This window comes from Glycine soja, chromosome 6 (genome assembly GCF_004193775.1).
Source record: "Glycine soja cultivar W05 chromosome 6, ASM419377v2, whole genome shotgun sequence".
NCBI classification, from domain to species: Eukaryota; Viridiplantae; Streptophyta; class Magnoliopsida; order Fabales; family Fabaceae; genus Glycine; species Glycine soja.
The window spans coordinates 4,771,635-4,793,872 of NC_041007.1; the positions used below are offsets into that span (position 1 = coordinate 4,771,635).

A 22,238-nucleotide genomic window follows, 5' to 3' on the forward strand; every position below is an offset into this window, starting at 1 on the left:
TTGCAATCCAACATTTTAAATCACATCAGTATACATGCAAATTATCTAAACTAAAGATAATATAATTTATTTAATTTAAAAAATATTGTGTATACTTATTTCCGCGATAAATAAAACCATTATTACACAAAATAATATTTAATTTATTAAAATGTATGTATATACATGGTTTAGTAGGGAAATTAAATCATTAAATTGTCACAATGTTTTGCATAATTATGCTTAAGACAAGGTGAGATTACAAGCATACAAAAATGTAGTAAGATGATAAATAAAATGTTTCTTAAATATAATTATACAATATTTTACATGACCATGCCTACAGTAGTTGTGTTCATCAATAATAGCAATATAAAAATTAGTAATATTTGAAAAAATAGGATAAAAGACAATATCATCACATATAAAATATATGAAGCAGACAAATTATTTTTTTTAAGCAGATCATATTAATAATGAAGAAAATGTAGTATTAAAAAATGGGTGAGACAGTATTATTTGTGGTTGAAGTTTGCAAAAGACTCAAAGGCAAGTGGGAATGAAAACATAATTGCGATCAGTTTACATCCGTACACTACGAGGGATCCGTTGTTGTGGAATCACAGACAGGTGGGGTGGAGACTTACAACTTGCAAGCCCATGTGGGTTGAGAAAACTTGGTTTCATATTATATTTCGTATTGTAAATTAATGTGATTTTTTAAATAATTACTATAATAAATATTCAATTTAAATACATTGGTAGTATATAAAGTTTTTTTTATGTTACTACAGTATAATCATAAATTATATAATATTACTAATTTTTATAATAATTATTTTAAATTATATATATATATATATATATATATATATATATATATATATATAATATTTTTAATTGATTGACAATGTATGACAACTAATATTTTTAATGGAAAACAGAAAAAAAATACTAAATTGAAACTTTAAAAAACATAAACATTAAAATAAAACTTTTAAAATTTAATATAACAAAATAAAAAAAATTAAAGCATAGTGGACCAAAGTGATATTTAGTCTCATTCCTTTGAAAGGGAAAGATGATGAAAATGAGAAAAAATGAATAATAAATTAAAGTGTAACTTACATTTTTACACTCTGTTTTAATTTAATTTTTTATAATTTCAATTTATATTTTTCCATTTCTCTTCATTTTATCGATAGGATCCTAAATCTTAGTACGTCACAAAATTAATACTTAGCTCTCACTCTCATATAAAGATATCCGACTTCACCTAAAAAAATCCTGTCTTGACAAAGCTGAAAGAAAAAATATGCAATAGCATTAAAAAATGAAAATGGATACAGGGGTAATAAATCACTTACGTTTCAAAACTCATCGATTAGTTTGTTCAATAAACACTTAACCAAGTTATTTATTCAAATAAACCTTTAACTAGTTTAATTCAAGAGAAGGAAAGGAAAAGAAAATTATATATGATTTCATGTAGAATATTGTACATGGGTAGAATTTGGTAAAATTTGGCTAAACCCATCACCTAAAACGATCAAAGTATTTCATTTTGAATTAGACGGGGTTTATATATTTTTATTGTGAAACTCAAATCGAACTAATCCGATTAATGACAAATAGGGTCAAGTTTATCAGGTCCAAAAAATCTTATATATTTTTTTTCAGTTTTTAAAAATATAAATAATAAAAATAAATAAATGAATAAGTGCAAAAGATATATAAACAATAGTAAGTCTCGATATTCAAAATGAATGAGGAAAATAAAGAAAAAATGAGCAAAGTGTCTTATTCATTTGTTGTGGATAGCCTTATGTATGTAATGGTGTGTATAAGCCCAAATATTAGTTATATTGTAGTTGTGACAAAATTCCTAATGAATCTAAGAAGCAGCATCGAGAAACTGTGAAAGGAATACCAAGGTGTTAGTATATTAGAAAAAAAATAACTGGTCTAAAATGATGACCAAAAAATTAAAATGATGTTATTTTGTTATAAGCAAAACTTTATTGTATTCTTTTATGTCTGTTTTTTTTTTATCTGTATCTGTACATTGTTTTGTTTTTGATGTTATTTTTTGTTTTCTGTCTTACTGTATTTATTTAGTTTTGTTGTTTTACTGTTTTTACATACAGAAAATAAAAAAAATAATAAATATTTTTGAAGTTGTTGTTTTTTAATGTTTTTGTTAAATTTATGCTCTTTTTCATGTTTTTTATTTATTGGATTTCTAACGTATACATTGTGAGAGATGTACCATTTTTAGTTGAAAGATTTCATGTTTGGTGTGAATCATAGTTGTAATTGTGGAAGTGATAAGTAGGCTTGGAGAAAAATTTGAGGTGGATGATGTGTGATAAAATTATGCTTTGTGAGTTTTTGGGACTTTGTAGATGGATTGTACTATTCCATTCATGCTCTTTCATGTGTGATTTCACCCTTGTGCTAGATTATTCTAGATTTTGCCTTCTCTCTTTTGTCATTCCTTGTTGCACATGCATTGGTTGAGATGATTTAGGCCTTCTTTCATTTAATCACTAACCAAATAAGCCTACCTTAAATTGATATTCATTGTCACCCTCTTTAAGCCTTAAAAGCATTCTATACTTAGCACAAGAAGTACTAAAGTATAGAGAACATATAATACAACGCAAGCTACAAGCCAGCTGAAACAAAACAGAACATGCGTTTACTTCCAGAATCCCACACAAATTGGATATATACTAAAATGATGTTAATTAAAAACTAAGAGTGCACGCGGGTTGGTTTGACTGGGGATTGACGAAACTTGTTACTTATTCTAATCAAATTTAAATGGATTGATTTTGATTGATTTTTTTAAATAAAATAAAATAAAACCCAATCCAAATTAATTTGTTTGTAAATGGTTTGAGTTGAATTGAATCAACAAATCAAAATATTATTTATAATTTAAAATTCTTATTAAATAAAATACTGAATACATTATTTGTAATTATTGTGTGTAGTCAAATAATGAAAAAAAAGATCAATGAAAGAATCATATTATTGTTGTTATCATTACATAGGCTAACATATTATATTACACATGATTTAAAAATTGAAATATAATAAATAAACTCGAGAATCACAAAACCTAAAAATTCAAAAATTAAAACTATTGCATTGTAGTTTGAAAATTTTAATATTATCAAATAATCAAATGACTAGTGCAGTTGAAATATCAATTAAATCTAGAATAATTTGAACTCTAATTTTTGTGAGAGTGAAATTATGATTAGAGAACTCAACAAGGAAAGAAAAAAGGAAAGTGTACACGGTCTCACTCACTTTTAATTAAATTAATAATTGACTTTTTAATTTAAAAATATATAATAATAATAATTAATATAAATTAATGGGTTAACATACCAAATGAATAGATCATAGGTTTAGATAATAAAACTCGGGACTTAATTTAAAACTTAATAAATTTGATTAAATCCATTCGAATCTAAACCAAATACAAATATTATCCCATCCAAAATATTTAAATTGATTTAAATCATTCAAGTTTACGAATAACTCAGGAACTCCCCTGTTGAAAACTATTCTCAAGGTGTTAAAAAAGTATAGTAGTGCACACCAATTAAGCGAGCGAGGAAAGGGAGATTTTTTAAGATTTCCTCCTTAATTGAAAAACACCATAAAAAAATAAGAGATAATTAACTAATACCACCACAATGAAAGGTGGTGAACGCATCTGGACAATAGACAATTAATATCATTTTTTTTCTTCTGGAAAGTCAAATTAATGAATAAAGTCGTATATCCGTTTACCATAGAAAAAGATGACTTGCGAAGAATTTGAATAATCCTAAATTCCTCTATTGAAAAAAGAGAGTGATGTTGATTTTTTCACATACTAATTTATTTAATATTTGAAGAAATTTATTTAATATTTAAAGACATATCATTGTAATCTCACAAATCAAAGTAAGACTTTTGTATAATTAAACAATAATATGTCTGTCGTAAAAAGAATAATTTAGATATTTAATTATGTAAGCATAACATGTAACTGAAGTTTTATGCTCTTTGTGACCGAATATTCAATGTTTATCCCTGACATAAGTGTGTGGTGTTTTACTGTTTTGTTTTCTCTATGATGATGCTCTCAGTTTTGGGTTGGAAACATCGTAGATAAAATTCCGGAGAGGATGATTTCCCCGTTCAATGCAAGGAACATTTTTGGATTTAAAAAAAAATACTTATATAAGACTTATATTTATCTTTCTTTCACTTGACCAGTGACTCACTATTCAAGTTAAGTTGAAAATATGAGTTGTTACAACGGTGCATATAAGTGAACGAAAAATAGTATCATTAATTATAAATGAAGTTAAAATTAAAAGGACAATATCTTGTTCTTTATTGATGAGTTGCACTTTTTTTTTTGAGTATGCATCTTCTTGCTCTATGAAAATTCCTAAAAGGAAATTCCTACATGAGACTTTTGGGTGTACACAAAAACGGTTTTATAATTAAATTTATGCATGATAGAAGATATGTTTATTTTTATATAACTTAAAAAATTTAATATAAATTTATATGTTTAATTAAAACTTATAATAAATAAATATCTTAAAATATACAAATTATATTTTAAATTTAATATAGATAATTTAAATTATGATATAAATGTTATTTTTATCACTGATCATTTCTTTTTAAAAAAATATTGAAATTCAATTTAGCGAGGAGATAAAAAGGGTTAAGCAATTAATAAAACGAATGAGTGATGGAGATAAAAGAGGATAGATTAAAAAGAGATAAGTAATTAATAAAATTAAATATATACAAAATGAAAGTAGTTTGAAGTTGTTGAGATAATCTTTTTTGCTAGTTGTAACGGTAGTGTGTGAAATGCACTTTCAACTGAAATAAGAGAGAAAATATTAATCACTTCTAATTGAGAGTCTCACTATCTATTGTGTTTTCTAATTTACAATTTAGAAGTAAATTGTTATAAATATTAATTTTAAAACATTATGAGTATAATTTTTTTTAATAGAACTTACAAGAAAAAAAACTGTGATTCAATATTCATCTTTATTATTTTATTTTAGATTAAATTACTCATATACCCATGAATTACAACAACAACAACGCCTTATCCCACTAGGTGGGGTCGGCTACATGGATCAACTTCCGCCATAATGTTCTATCAAGTACCATACTTCTATCCAAATCATTAAGTTCGAGATCCTTTTTGATAACCTCTCTTATAGTCTTTTTAGGTCTTCCTCTGCCTCGAATTGTTTGCCTTCTCTCCATCTGGTCTACTCTCCTCACTACAGAGTCTACCGGTCTTCTCTCTACATGCCCAAACCACCTAAGTCTATTTTCCACCATCTTCTCTACAATAGGCGCTACTCCAACCCTCTCTCTAATAGCTTCGTTTCTAATTTTATCCTGTCGAGTCTTACCACACATCCACCGCAACATCCTCATCTCCGCTACACCTACTTTATTTTCATGTTGGCTCTTGACCGCCCAACATTCTGTTCCGTACAAAATCGCCGGTCTTACCGCAGTCCGATAAACTTTTCCTTTAGCTTGATCGGTACCTTTGCATCACATAACACCCCCGATGCTTTTCTCCATTTCATCCATCCTGCTTGAATGCGATGATTCACATCCCCTTCAATTTCTCCATCATCCTGTATTACAGACCCAAGATATTTAAACCGTGTGACTTGAGGGATAATATGGTCTCCTATTTTCACCTCTGAGTTAGAAACCCTCCTTCTTTTGTTGAACTTACATTCCATATACTCCGATTTGCTTCTGCTTAGGCGAAAACCATGTGTTTCTAGAACTCGTCTCCAAGTTTCCAACCTCTCATTCAACTCCTCCCTCGACTCTCCAAGGAGGACTATGTCATCTGCAAAAAACATGTATCTCGGCGCTATCTCTTGGATTTGTTCCGTGAGGACATCCAGAATTAAGGTAAAAAGGTAGGGGCTAAGGGTTGACCCTTGATGCAAACCAATTGTGATGGGAAAATCGTCTGACTCTCCACCCTGTGTCCTAACACTAGTCGATACCCTATCATACATATCTTGGATAGCTCGAATATATGCAACCCTAACCCCTTTCTTCTCTAGAGCTTTCCACAAAATCTCTCTAGGCACTCTATCATACGCTTTCTCCAAGTCAATAAAAATCAAGTGCAAGTCTTGTTGGTCCATGCGATATTGCTCCATCACCCGCCGTAATAAATAAATCGCTTCCATGGTCGACCTTCCCGGCATGAAACCAAATTGATTCTCAGTAACTTGAGTCTCCTTTCTTAATCTCCGTTCGATCACTCTTTCCCATAATTTCATGGTATGACTCATGAGCTTGATTCCCCTATAATTTGCACAATTTTGTATATCCCCCTTGTTCTTATAGATTGGCACTAACGTGCTTCTCCTCCATTCCTCCGGCATGCGTTTTGACCTCATAATTTCATTAAAGAGTTTGGTGAGCCACTCAAGACCTCTATCTCCAAGAGTTTTCCACACTTCAATAGATATGTTGTCTGGCCCCACCGCCTTACCGTTACTCATTCTTTTCAACGCTTCCTTTACTTCCTGTTTCTGAATCCGACGATAGTACTTATAGTTCCGGTCCTCTTCTCTTGTGTCCAGACTGCTAGAGTCATATCCATATCCATCATTAAATAAGTTGTGGAAATACGTCTTCCACCTTTCCTTGATATCTTTTTCATGCACTAAGACTTTGCCTTCTTCATCCTTAACACACTTTACTTGATCCAAATCTCTAGTCTTCCTCTCTCTACCCTTAGCAAGCCTATATATAGATCTTTCTCCGTCCCTGGTGCCTAGAGCTTGGTATAGTCCGTCAAAAGCTTGGGCTCTTGCCTCACTCACCGCCTTTTTGGTTTCATTTCTAGCTATCTTATACTTATCCCAAGTTTCAGAATTTCTACACCTAGACCACTCCTTGAAACACTCCTTTTTTTACGCTAACTTTGCTCTGAACGCTTTCATTCCACCACCACGATTCTTTACCCCTAGGTCCAAAACCTCTAGATTCACCCAACGTCTCTTTAGCCACATTAATAATCTCTTGGGACATCTTGTTCCACATATCATTTGCACTTCCTTGTGATTGTCCACACCATCCCTCCCATATCTTTTGTTGAAAGATTTCTTGTTTCTCACTCTTCAAGTGCCACCATTTGATCCTTGGTGCTACCATAGGACGTCTTCCCTTTGCCCTATCTCTAATTCTTACATCCATAACCAAAACTCTATGTTGGGTAGTCAAGCTCTCTCCCGGGATAACTTTACAGTTCAAGCAATACTTCCTATCAGACTTCCTGATAAGGAAAAAATCTATCTGAGAACATGTCCCTCCACTTTTGTAAGTGATAAGATGTTTCTCTCTTTTCTTAAACCATGTATTGGCTATAGAAAGATCCAAAGCCTCCGAAAACTCCAAGATGGATTTACCCTCCCCATTCATCTCCCCTAGGCCAAAACCTCCATGCACCCCCTCAAAACCTCTACCCACGCTACCTACATGTCCATTGAGATCCCCTCCTAGGAAAACTTTCTCTCCTTGGGGTATATCCTGAAGTACCCCTTCTAGATCCTCCCAAAATTTTACCTTAAAGTGTTCTGCTAACCCAACCTGAGGTGCGTACCCACTAATAACATTAAATGTGTCCTGTCTCACTACCAATTTTAAGGCTATGATACGATCTCCTACTCTTCTTACATCCACGACATCCTTCTTCCACTCCTTGTCCACAATAATCCCTACCCCATTTCTTGATCTGATTTTTCCCGTATACCACAGCTTAAATCCCGAGTTGTCTAATTCTTTCGCTTTTTCACCTGTCTACTTAGTTTCTTGTAGGCACATAAAATTGATCTTCCTCCTCACCATAACATCCACTATTTCCATAGATTTTCCAGTAAGTGTGCCTATATTCCATGTATCAAAGCGAATCCTTCTGTCATGAACTAGCTTCTTTACCCACACCCGTTCACGAAAATGTGGGAACCCTTGCTTACTTTTCACTACATCCGGGCGGCGATGCAGCGGCCCTTACTCTTTTGACACTGTACTCGAGCCATACAGCACGTTGCTTCCGGGCAACGACCTAGCATTTACATTATTACGTAATTGATCCATGTCGTAGAGATTCGACAAAGTTTTACGTTGGCTGTCGAAAGCCTAACACAATCCTCTCCTTTTATCCGGGCTTGGGACCGGCTAAGAATAACAAAGCTAACCTAGGCAGGATTCATATACCCATGAATTATTTGATAATTTTTAATTAAATTCTTAATTTTTTTTAATTAGATCTTTGAACATGCATTTTTTTAATTGGGTCTTTTCATCTAACTTTTGTTATGGAAAATTAACCACAAGAACATAAATAATCCCTAAATTTAGTATTGTTACCTTTGTAGGCTTGCATGGAGTGGATATAAATTTAATCTGGTTTGTTTAAGGTCCAGTCCGTATTTTACATGAGTCAAATAAATTTAATCCGTGGAATAAATGAATTTTTTAAAGTCTGTATTTGACCTGTAAAGCTCACAGATAAATGGAACGATCCATAAGTTTAAATTATTTTTTTGATTTTTTTTATAAAAATGTCAAATTAGAGCAATTTTTTCTTTTATTTTTAGGCTAAAATATAAGATTTTTTAATTAACAAAAAATACATTAAAAATGAGAATAGAAATAATCTTAACATAAATTTCAAAGATAATGTAAAATAGTCATAATCAGTAACAGCTTTTTCCAATATTTCTCTTGGAAGAGATGATTATTGTAGCCTATCTACTATATAGTGTCAAAATTCAGATGTCAATTAGTGCACATCATCTCTCTCTCTCTCGCACAGTCAGTGAGCAATAGACTATGCTTTCCATCTTCTGGACTTGCATACAAGGTTTAAATTAAATTAAGCAGGAAATCAACCATACAATCAAGATACATCAGAATCCTCATTTTCAGGTCTTCCATGAACCTCTGAATCGAGTTTCTGAAGAAAATTTGACATTTAAATGCACTTTCATTAAGCCCACCACTACTCTGATTATAACCACAGAACAGGTCCACACTAAATCATTATGATTAACAAAAATTTCAAAACTCAAACTACCATTTTCCACCCTATTATTAGACCTTTGAGTCTTGACAATGCAATTTAAAAAAACAAAACCAACTTTCCCTTAAAAACCTTAAAATAAACTACCCTAAACCTTGGGGGTTCTTCAAAATCACTTCACCAACAATCTATATTTTGAGAAAATGAGAGAATCACAAAAATGATCAACAAAAAGTTCCAATGAACACCGATTTGAGATCTATGCCCATTACCAGCATCACTGAACTAGCCATTTAGAAAGTTATCCAAAACTAACCTTTGGAAAACACTGGGGTTTGGCCACTAAGTTGTTCCAACACCTACTACAGCTGCACGACAAAGGCAATTGGAGGCCTTTACACCAGATTCACAAAGAAAAAGTCAATCACAGAACAAAAAGAAGGGTTTATACCCGCGAGGTTCGAATCAGAGGCACGAGCACGAGTTCGAGGTTGATCTGGAGGTGCCGCGTATGTGAAGTTACAAAACGCACAGCACAAACCAAAATGCCCGCAAAATTCGCCAACTGAATTCAAAACTCACCTGTAGTTTATTCGCCCCTAATGAAAATCCCTTCAATCTCATTCCACTTTAACTTAGTTTGAATTCCGATTTTCTCTAACTTTGAAAAACCTAATGAAAATCCTACCCTCATGCTCGCTATGTTATGTACATATTTATAATTATTCATAATACAATTACACATTTCTATATAATTCTATTATCATATATGTTATATACTTATATTCAACTATTAATTATGTAATTATTTTCATATTTTATTTTTATAATCATTAAAATATAGAATAATTATTTCAGTAGTTAAATAAATAATATTAATTAAATTACGAAGTTAGAAACTATGCATAAAAATATAATTTAATTCTTAAATATTTTTACATTATTGATTCTTTATTAATTTTTATAAATATTATTTGAATTAAAATTAGATGAATTTTTGGTGAGTTTCCCCCAACTCAATAAAAATGAATGAGAATGGAGTTAGATTTTATTTATTTTTTCCACCTTTTATAAACTCAAACCCAAATCCATCCGACCTTTTTCAAACCCGCCTCCAACTGGTCATTATGCCATGCCTAATTTTCAGTTATACAGATTCTAAACCTAATATTTTTAACCATATTCTTCATCCAGTATTTTCGTTTTTGCATGTTCACTTAACCTAAATATTCTTTTACAAGCCTGTTCAAATTACACCCCACAACAATTTTGAACAGTTAATTTTTCATATTGACAGTTAGATAACATGAACAAATAAAAAATATGTATATAAATTCAAGGATTTAATTAAAAAAATCAAGAACCTAATTATAAAAATATCGAGCAATCTGTGAAATAATTTAACTTTTATTTTAGGGTTAAAATTCACTATTCTCACTCATGTTAAAAACACTCTTCTGTGGTTACAACCACCGACGACAACTACGGTAGCGCAGCAACCCTACAAAAGTGATAATAATACATTATTGGGCATTTCAGCCTTCCATTTGAATTTAGGATTAATTTTCTTATACACATATATATATTTTGCCAAAGTGCCGTCTTTCTGATGCATGAATTAATCTCTATCAAAAGAGAATATGCAGCTAGAAAAGAAAAAGTGGAGTTTGCAAATCAATTCAAAAAGTATAAAATTCTGAGTGGTGATCAGTGATAATCAATATATGTGCCTTTAGCAAGAGGACAAAAGCAAAGTCACTTTAGCATGACCCATATATTCGATTGGGTTTTGGCCTCTTGTATAGGTACACGACATGTAATTTCACTTTGCAGTAAGGTTTGACAAAAAAAAAAAAAAAAAGACTAATAAATGTAATCACGAATAAGATGGAGAAAAAATAAAACCTGCTACATTATTATATTTGTAAAATTCAACGATCAAAGGCAGCTAATGGTTTGGAGTTCTAACAACTAAACTAAGAAAAGGCAAAACCAGCAGCAGCTATTGTCTGTAACAAGAAAGGGGTTATTTGAACGCAGTATGTGGAGGTGTAATTTTAAAATCGACGATTCGCAAAAGAAGACAGGACAAACCTTTTCTTTTTAAAGGGGGTTTTGAAAGATCATTAAAAATTAAAAATGAAGTTTCATATGTTTCGTGCCACAACATATTTAATTTCATGAAACCGATTTTTGATATCTGGTGCTTAACAAAAGCAGGATGAAATCGTTAAAGACATTTGTTTCCAAAAAAAGTATATATATATACTTTTTTCCGTTTCCACGAAAGATATCTCCCAGTCACCGAAATAAATTTTACCTTTCCTAACAAAAATCTTCTGCATAACACTCATCTACGAATATGATGAAAACTGAAAAGAATGTCACGCTTTCCTCCATGTGCTAATGAAATATGTTCCGGTGGCCCAACATAAATCAGATTCTCAAACCCTTAAAAAGCCTAAATTCGACTTAGGCCCATAAGAATTACAATTCATATCAGGAGCATATCGTAGACAATAAAAAATAAAAGTGTATTTCTTAAATAAATAGTTGAGAGTGTACCACATTCACCCTAACCCCCCACCCCGCAAAAAAATAAAATCAACATACGTGAAAAACGCTAACCCTGCATTTGACTGAAGCATTTAAAGAGGATAATGTATTTTTTTAGGGTATTTGAATTGTTATTGACTACATTGCTCCATTTGGATGTTTAATATGAGAATTTGAAAAATTATTCAAGATTTTGATCCTTCGTTTAAATTAGGAATTTAAAATTCCACCAAAATAGGTGAGATTTTAAAAACCCCTCACTCTCTATGTTCATCTTACAAAACACGTTTCATCTTCATCTGCAATATCATCCCCTTCCATTTGAAGATTTTCAAGGACACAAGTTTCACCATGAGACTGTTGCTGTTGTAATACTGAGATTGATGTTGCTATGTGGGCTGAGAGAGAAAGTAAGCAGAGAGAAGAAAATCACAGAACAAAATTCGTTTTGAATTTAAATGAATATATTTGTAAAATTTTATTATCCAAACAAATTATATTATAATTGACTGAAATTTAATTACTCTCAATTGAATTACTTGGCATTTAAAATACTATTATTTTAAAATTCTTCATCCAAATACAGGGTAAAGACAAAGGCATTTCCCTTATTTTGCATACTTTCTTTTTTAAGTAAGCCTCACTGAGTTATTGAGCTCTCTGGCATGAGACCTGGTGCCTGGTTGAGGTGGGGTTGAAATCAAGGTCCAAAAATTAAAAAAACATGTCAATGAATGGAGCGAAGTTTGCGTACTTCATTCGGAAAACGAATGGATCAATGTGAATTATGGAATATTTGAACAAACTAAAGGTTTCAAAACAAAACAACAACCACATCTAAGCACTAAGCAATCTAAAAACGTTAATTGGGTGGATAGTAACTAGTAAGTAGTCATTAGTCAACCTGTCAGCATCAGGGAGTGCCAAAGCATTCGTTAAATTAAGAATGCTAGCAAAATATTTTCAGGTGTTACCTTAAAATAGCATTCATCTAGTCTACTAGAAAAGATGGAAAAGTAACTAGAGATACTAACCCATACTACAACTAAACTAGCCTAACTAATAACTGGAGAAAATAATGCTAGCAACAAGAAGATGATTACCACAAACGACACAGCTCCTTGATACACGGCCTAAATTCATTTGATCACTCTGGCCAAAGGAAGAAAAAATTAAATGCTGTAAGCACAAGACAGGCACCCAGTCAAGAAATAAACAGCGAGAATAAATACCCACTTCCTTGTGACTTTGATGAACATGAAGTCTTGTCCTTGGCATCTTCTACCTCTCCTGCTCAAACATCTGAGTACTCATTCTCAGAATATTTTCTCTTTGATGAACCAGATTTCACCTTGTTCTTACCATTAACATCAGTCTTTCCACCACTTTTGAGAGGTTTTACTTTCGAAAGGGCAGTCTTCAGGGTTTCTTGCTTGGACTTTCCACTTTTTGGAGTTTCTTGCTTAAACTTTCCACTTTTTGGAGTTTCTTGCTTAGACTTTCCACTTTTTGGAGTTTCTTGCTTAGACTTCGCAGAGGGTTTGGGCGTGCTAGTGTCATCATCCTTTGATTCAATTGAATTATCAGTATTTTTGGATTTATTACCAATTTTTTTAGCAGTAACAATAGATTTACTGCTACCACTCTTAGGAATGCTGGCCTTAGATTTTCTACTAACTGCATCCTCAGGTTTGCTAATAGTCTTGGAATCTTTGGATTTGTTGCCATCTTTGGACTTCAGGCCAGACTTCGTGGATGCACCCTTTGATCTATTGGATGCTGATGCTCCACCGCTACAAATTGAAGCAAAAAATTTAGATATCAAACAAGACATGGCACTGAAATAGATTAATTGATATTCACAAACCTTCTGGAAGAAGCATCCATCTTTCCTTGCTTGGTTGACTCAACAGCACTTGTTTTCCCTTTCTTCTTTGGTGGCCTGAATAGGATCAAAGAACGATGCCAATGAAAATAAGATCAAATAAAGAAACAGCTGGAAAGCAAACCATGTAAGCCACACCATCAAAGAGAATCACAAAATACAGCAATAAACAAGACACGTCCATTTGAATCCTTAAAAACGAAGGGAAAACATTAAGCAATCTACTAACATTCGTAATTGATAAAGATCAAACCAATGCAGCACATCGCCCAATTTCTTCACGAGGGATACAAATAGCCATGTCCTACAATTTAGCACTTTTCCATCTATATCAGTTAACAGATGAGTATGTATCATTGCCAAAAAAGTTTCAGTTAAATTAAAGCCTATTTAAAAAATAATAATTCTTCAAGCAATCAACACAATTTATTAGGTTCAACTGAAAATTCACAACCCTTACATTTTCTGGATTTCCAGCAGCTTCAATAATTAAAGGGCACTAACATATAGGAACATCAAATATACAACAAATCAGTAAGAAGCAAAGACAACAACACCAATACACCAACTAAGCCAAGAACAGATACACAAAATTTCTGCCAAAGTGAAACATCACAATACATGCACACTCCATAAAAACATGCATGAAAAATATCGGATAATACAGACAAAAGATGTATCTACAAAAAATGAAATTATCAATAGGCAGCACATACATATCAGTGGAAGCATCAAGACTTGCACGATCACTTCGTTCTTCCTGTCCACAGAAATATTTGCCATTAATGTAGACACCGAAAATTTGGTGTAAAAAGTACAGGGCATAGACCAACCTCATCTGCATCTGAGTCATCAGCTCCAATGACCTTCCATTTCTCCTTCACAAGATTTAATGTTTCTTCATCACCATCATCGTACAAGACCTAAAAATAGAGAACAGGTGTCAGAAGATAAATTAGGGTGCATTTGAAGAAATTTTGAAAAAAGGGCTTTTTTTTCTTCACATGCTACTCTTTCTAGCTCATAAGAAAAGCACTAATATGACTTTATTTTTCATTGTATGTAATTTACTTTTTTTTTTCAGGAAAACCTTTCCAATTACCACCTGTGTTCCAATATATAAAATTCTTTTAAGAAATTTTCTTGTCCCTTTACATAAGACCCTCTTCAAATTGGTTCTCGGATTAATTATTTTTTTTACCAAAATACTCTTAACTACATCAATATTTTTTTAGTCAATAAATAAATACTGTAAATTAATAAGATAAACTCATTCTTTCTCTTGTGAGAATTGAAGATAACCAGCACACATTAATTAATTAGGTGGAAAGAGTGAGATAACGAGTCCCAATAACCTGAAGGGTAATTTTGGAAAATAATATTAGCATATTTAATGCTACTAAACTACATTAACTAACTTTTTTAAATCCCTTCAATTAGTTAAAAGTTCTTATGTATAGGGATAGAGGTAGAATGTCAAGGGTTTGAATTTTTTTTTTCAATTTAAAAATTCATTTTTCTTCCTTTCCTAAAAAAGGCTCAAACAAATGGGCCATAAGTCCATAACAGCAGTATCAGCATTTTTTTTTTACCTAAATGTAACCCCCCCCCCCCCCCCCCCCACCCCTCAAATTCAAATGTATGCCTAAGATATTATGCCATCTAGACATTCTGACAAATAATTAAAAACTGCTTAAATGGGCAGAGCAACACAGAAGAACAAAAAGAATACATAGCTTTTTGTCAGCGATAGGAAGGGTAGAGACATGACTTAATAAACTGTCAAATCACCTTGTGCTTCTTTTTGGCAGAATCAAAGGAATCAACAACACCTCTGTAAAACCTGTAACAGATTATTTGTCAGTGTAATTACTTCTATTACATCAAAATGAACTGATCAAAAATAGAATGTGCATAATGATATACCCTAGTTTAATTCAAACATATTCTCTCCAGCTATTTCACATCAAACCTTTCCCACACTAAAATTTACATAAGGTACCTATTACAATTTATAAGAAGTAATTTTGTAATTATTATAAGGCACACTTTAACATAAAAAGTGTTGAAATAAATTAAGAAAAGAACATATAAGCCAATAAGGGAAATCTTGAACTTAAACCATGAAGACCACAACAACTTCAACAGAAAGGTTTACACAAAGATACATGTAGTAATTGTAAATGTAATATACATAATGCAAATATCATGAACACAGCATTAGTCTACATTAAGAGGCCTAAAAACATGCGTTCCAATGCACAGACAACCATATATTCAAAAACCATATATTAAAATTTAAAAGTAAAAGCCAAACAGCACAAATCACTTCCTGGCCCATTGTTAACCAAAATTTCCAGTGACGGCATGTAAAAATTGAAGACATGCTAAGTACTTACTCACGATCATCAGGCCACCAAACTTTGACCCGTAAACCAACAAGGTTTTGACCATATTCCTTCGCATTAGATTCCTGATACAGCAGCAAGATAATTAATTAGCAATAAACACAAGAAGACACTGAAATTTGGGAATTAGGAAGACATATCTACATAACGGATTTTCACTGAAGGAAAAATTCAGAGTGAACAGGATACATACATTTTCTTTTCCTGAACTGCGTTTCCTTTTCACATTTGTCTTGGGAGTCTCCTCTGAATTTTCATTTTTAGTTGACTTTGTACCAGACCTCAGAGAAGAAACCATTTCCTAAATAATTAACAAAAATTCCTTTAATGCTTTACTTGTAAAAATAACAAAGCAGCATAAAATCATGCAGCAATAACGTTGATTAACAGTACCAAAGAAGCAAGCACTGTATAAAGCACACAAAGATACCTTGTCCACATCCATAGCAGATGACTTTACTACATTTGCTTCAGAGTTAGCCTTCCCCCACCTGCCCTTTTTCTTGTCCTCCATTTGTCTTGAAGATGATCCATCACGATCCTTTTTGTTTTCATCTAATTTCTTGGCTGGGTGCTTTTTAGCATCTGCATCATTTGCTGTCCCACTTCCTTTTTTTACTGAATCCACCACATTAGTTTTTTTCGCATCAGACTTCTGACCAAGTGCCCTTTTCACGGATCGCCTGACAGGTTTGGCTTCTGAATCACTAGCTCCTTCAGACACCTTTGAAACACCCTCAGCATCCCCATCTTTCTTTTTTGTTCGCCCAATTTTCTTCGAATGATTTTCATCAGAGAAGCTCTCACTTGGTGGAGAAGCAACAACTTCAGATTCATCATTGCATGCCTTTGGTGATGAAATCTTAGCATCAATGCCATTGTCATTCTCTGGAGGTCCTGCTGCTTCAGCTGAATGGTCCTCGTGAGAGGAACTGGGAACTTTCTTGCTGTTGCTTTCAAAGTCAAGCATTTTCTCAGTTTCCTTCTCGTTAGCAGCAACTTGACCTTTGGAAGGTTTTGCTGATTTAGTTGAAGAGCTTGATTTCTTTCGCTGCCTCTTGGTAGCTTGCTCTGGCTTTTGTTTACTAGTGTCAACTTTTTCAGTGTCCAGATCATTATGCACCTCATGACCAGATAAATTCAAACCTTCAGAGTGACTAGAACAATCAGCATCCTCTTGTTTTTTAATGGACTTGGAGTCAGCTAAAACATTATCTTCTACAACACCATTGCTCATGACCAACTTTGGAGATATCTTTACATCAGTATTTTCTGGTTGAGAGGGTGTAACTTCACTTGAATCCTTGTTAACCACCTGATCAAACCACAATCAACATGTTCCAGTGTTCAATACCAGAAGATAAAAATGTAGAACCATAAAAATAGAAAAAAAAAACAGGTGCATTAAAGTGGGGGCATACATGTGTTGACTCCTCTAGTGATTGTTTTGCTGAATCACTCTTATCTTCCTGAAAGAAGTCAAAAAATGACAAAAAGAAAATTTCATGAACTTTCTCATCATGAAATGTTTCAGACATTAATTGACAAAAGACCAACAGAAAACTTACCACATGCTCACTAGTAACACATGTATCATTTTTCTCCAAGTCATCAGATGTATCTTGGCATATTGAAGCAAGTACTGAACTATAATCATCCACAGATATACCCAAGGATTTCACTGCTTGAACCAAGTAGGGTTTAAGCTTGGTTGCACAGCTTTCAATGACCCTCTCCCCCAATTTCTGGGCTATTGGAAAAACTTCCTAGATCACAATAATTATCAACATCAAAACAATGATAAAATTTGGACAACAAAAACAAGGTTCAAGTTTAAATTCGCAATCTACTAGAGACAATGAAATTGTAACTGTCAAACAACAACCTTATTGTCTTTCTTAATGCTGGTCAGGAGTGGAGACAGCAGGTCTAAGGATATATCTTCACTTTCCTCTAGAACAAGGGTCATAATTGTTTCCATGGATGAAAAAACATTTTCTGGATGATGTTCCCTGAAATTTTATAATGGAGCTGGTTAGAACCATGCCCCCACACAGTAAGCAATTCCAACTGTCCAAAATAATGCATTGGTATATATGTAAAAACCATGTTGCACAGGTAAAGGTATGAGTATTGGGTTCAATACAATACACAAATACAACAATATCAGTACATGTTTAAAAGTTACTAAGCACGAAAAAATAAAAACACGTTTAACTAGTTCGCACAGACAATGTAGTAAAAGATCAAAGTAATCAAATCATGTTTGAGGTAGAATTATAGACGACAAAATATTTGAAGCCATGATGATGCTGAACTTTACTATAGTCTTACCTTATATTTTTAAAGAAATGCTGAAACATCTCCAAAATCAGGGTATCACATTCAAGGTCCAGCATTACCACACATGATCTAACTTTCGCAACAGTTTCAAGAATTGAGGTCCTCTTTGCATATGATTGGCTTAACTTATCATGTAGATTTTCAAATGAAGATACAATTAATTGAAAGACATCCTGCAAGAAAATGTCATCGGTAAAATTCAATTGATTTACTGATGTCTTTCATTAAGAGTATGATAATAGTCAAGTTCATTCATATATTGTAGTAGAAAAAATTGTGCACACCTTCATTTGAGCATCATCATAAGGAGCTTCAGGTGCAGTGATTCTTGTTATTTCACTGATGCAAGAGGCAACTGCAACTTTGACATCATCATCTGAGTGGCTTAAAAGTTTGTCCGCAATCAATGCTTTCAATGATGGAGAGAGTGCATTTTGCATAGAGTCAATAGGGGACTGCTCAACCCTCGATAGGCAACACTCTACTTGCTGCAGTGTAAAGGAGAAAATAATACGTAAAATCACAAAATTGTGTTTAATACTTTGACCAACCATTTAGTTAGGACTATGTTTTTCGACTTGCATATATTTTATCAGAGAGGAATTTTTCAGCTTCACCTTCACCTCACTTCAAAGTTCAAACTCAAGCTGTACTTTAAATTTTTTAGATAAACAGAACCAATCCAAAAAAAAAGCCAAGATATTCAACAGCAAATTAACAGAAAGATGGAGGATGAGTCTTGCTGGATTTGGTCTAGAGGCAGCAGATTATGGGGTACTTTAGTAATGTGAGGGGGAGGACAAACATTACTACGGTGAAGCTGGTGTAACCTCTGTCATAACCACAGCAACACCACTGGAACCAAGCCCAACATCCGTCAGACGCATCACTGTTGGCACTTGGCACCACTCCAACCCTTAGCTTACTACACTCACCGGCAAACCAACAATTGATAAAAAAAAATAAAGACTGAATAAATAGGACCTAATTCAACTTTCTTCACTTACATCGTCTATACATCCCTAACCAAAGAATTCCAGCATATTAATATTACCAATCACCAATCAGAACCCCATATATGTAAGGCGTGCAGTAATGATATGATTATATTATCTTAGGATGTCTATTACAACTTAACACATACGCTATAACACTTATCCCATCACAGCCAAACCAATTGAGGTAGTAGAAGAACCATTTGAAATAAAAAAAAAAAAAAAACAATTCCAGATAATTTCAGGAGCAAGTTTGCAATTTCCAGGCTCCACTCCACTGATTGATTAATAAATCACAGATTAAAGGAATGGAAAACAGACATTTGAAGGGAAGAAGAAAAAGGGAGAAAAGGCGTCATTACGTCGAGGAGTGGGAGGAGCTCCTCCGCTGAGGAGGGAGGATCTAGGAGGAGCTTGTTACCGGCGTCGAGAAGCTGCTCTTCCAATTCTTTATCGGTGGACCCCATTGTCATTGGTTGTGCCCTCCTCTTCCTCTTGATCTGCTTCACTCTATTGATTTGATGCCCTCAAAACGCTCCAATCCAACGCTATTCCAGAGATTAGGGTTTTTTTTTTCCTTTTCTTTTCCTGCGATAATAATGAAAAACAGAGTGACACAGAGAAAACTAAAAAGGGGAAATGAAGGTTGGTTTTCGAGAGGAACAAAATTGTCTCGTAAATCTGATAATGTTCTCTCTTAGTTCCATTCAAGAAAGGGCTCATAAGTATAACTTTCCTATTCAAATAATAACAATAATAATAATAATAAAACTTTCTTATTCACACGAAATAATTTTTAATGATATGCTGGGTGTTATTGTAGTAAATAATATTTAAATATGGTATCTTTTATTTAAAATTCAAAGTTTATATATAAATATTTTAAATATCAAAATATAATAAAATCACATTATCGTTTTACATTAAAACCAATAGAAGAATTAAATTATTAAAAATTTATATAAGTATATCATCATTACATTAAAAAACAAAAAGTTATTATCTTTTTTTACTTAAACCACTTGTATCATTTATTAAATTATACTGGAATAAGATAGAATGGTTATGATGATCTTACAAAAAAAATTAAAAAAAGTTATATTTAATACTTTACATAATGTATAAGTAATTATCTCTGATATTTGACATTAAATTAATTTTCAACTATTCTTTATTAATAATTTTTCTTAAAAAATGATATTTTTTTGTTTACATGTGAAATTTAGATAATAGCATCAAGAAAAAAAAAGTTATTATTATATATATATATATATACCTTATCTGGAAGAAGACCCTTTGAGCCCTCATGTATAATAATAATGATTGAGAGATTATTCTTAATTATATAAAATAAAAAAAGATTATCTTTATTGACTTAAAGATAAACCACGTTTCTTAATTATATTCTGGCAAATATCATCTTCCTTGTTTGTTTCTTTTTTTAATTTCCCTGTTTTTTTTTTTTTTTACTTTTTTACTATGTTTTATAAAGGTAGATGTTTAATGATGAAAGAAATATGCTTTGACTTGGTTAGTTGCAATTTATTATTGATAGGATCAATAGATACACAAGTGTTATATACAGGTACAACTTATCACTATCACTATGTTTGAAAAATAATAAGTTGTTGGTTTGAATATTTCTCCAGCCTCCGGGCAAAACAAATAATCTCGGTTAAGTTAGGATTTTGAAATTTTAAAAGTGAGTCAAAAACTGATGATTGTTATAGATTTGTTAGAATTTTTAGGGTGTGTTAGTTTTGTGCAGAAAGAGAGTAGATATGAAAAGAAATAATTAGTAAAATTAGATGAGACTCATATTTTTATATTATATTTTTTTTATCTTAGGTCAAATATTGCTAGGGACATATGACTATGACTGTAGTTAATACAAAAAAAAATTATAAATAATAAAATTCAAATACATATTCTCAAGTTAAATAAAATAAATAATTCTCATTCATATAAATACAACAAGACCTTACACTATTATTTAATTTAAAACTTTCATCTCAATTTATTTTATTTTCATTTCTTTGTTTTCCATGGAACGGACAATTTTGTCTTCTTGGCTCCGTACAACAAAGCTTTATCTTGCTACACAGGTTCTCTAAATACATTTATGGCATTGGCGAATGACTTTCCTTATGCTACAAATAGAATATCAATGACTTTTCAATTAGGAGTTAATTTCATGAGCACTAGCGGACCATAATCAACTAAACCAACTCAAAAATAATTAAAAACTTAATTTGATAATTAACTTATTAAATTTAATTTATAGATCAAATGAGTTAAATTTGAGTTAAAAATTAAATTCGTTTATGTTTTTTATTATTTTATATGGGTAATTTTTATTTATGCAAAACTTTGATTGTTATTATATTTTTTTATCATATTTTATGGACCTACAAAATTAGTATAATAAGTTCAGTTTTACTTTTTTTTAAAGAAATTAAACAATCATTTTATTCCAAATCTATTAATAAATTGAAATTTTAAAATATATAGGATTTAAATTTTTTTATTCCTAGTTTATATGATTCGAGTTAACAATCTATTGAAAACTTAAATCAAGCCGAATTTAAACTAGGAAAAAAAATATATCAAGTCGAGTTGAACAAAACCTAGGTGTAGAAAATTTACACATGCATATAATCTATCCCTATTTTTAGGCTCAAGAATCGTGCGGTTATTAAATTAGAATAGTCAAAAGCTTAATTTTTCAATTACAAGATTTAGATTATGGATCAGTTTCTTAATAAGTGTCAACAATGAAAAAACATTAAACATGAATTCAATAACTTAATCCATGTACAGAAAAATAAGATTCAAAAGGAAAATCATTAACAAAACGTTCAAATCAAGATCGTTTAGCTAATTATAGAAAATAAACTTTTAATCATATTTGGTTAAACTAACTAAATTGGATGACAAGTGTTGTCAACTTTTTCAATTAT

At 32.0% G+C, this 22,238-nt stretch overlaps 1 protein-coding gene and 1 long non-coding RNA gene across 3 annotated transcripts; both read right to left on the reverse strand.

Moving 5' to 3' along the window:
* Nucleotides 1-8,758: 8,758 nt before the first annotated feature.
* Nucleotides 8,759-9,778, reverse strand: LOC114414924. Its single transcript, XR_003667292.1, has 2 exons — nt 9,543-9,778; nt 8,759-9,459 (listed from the first exon to the last, which is right to left on the reverse strand). It is a non-coding gene; the product is annotated as an uncharacterized LOC114414924 (long non-coding RNA).
* Nucleotides 9,779-12,420: 2,642 nt separating this feature from the next.
* On the reverse strand, nt 12,421-19,981 carry LOC114414925 (nucleolar protein dao-5-like). Of its 2 annotated transcripts, none has more exons than XM_028379373.1 (15): nt 19,641-19,981; nt 18,568-18,771; nt 18,275-18,456; nt 17,826-17,952; nt 17,509-17,706; nt 17,362-17,409; nt 16,371-17,255; nt 16,134-16,241; nt 15,932-16,005; nt 15,324-15,375; nt 14,366-14,455; nt 14,249-14,292; nt 13,762-13,836; nt 13,515-13,589; nt 12,421-13,440 (listed from the first exon to the last, which is right to left on the reverse strand). In XM_028379373.1, exons 1-15 carry the CDS (start codon nt 19,749-19,751, stop codon nt 12,942-12,944), a joined length of 2,772 nt encoding a protein of 923 aa, XP_028235174.1. In that variant the 5' UTR covers nt 19,752-19,981; the 3' UTR covers nt 12,421-12,941. The 2 variants fall into 2 exon arrangements, with proteins under 2 accessions (XP_028235174.1, XP_028235175.1); XM_028379374.1 differs by having other exon boundaries at nt 17,826-17,971; nt 19,641-19,980.
* Between the last annotated feature and the right edge of the window lie 2,257 nt (nt 19,982-22,238).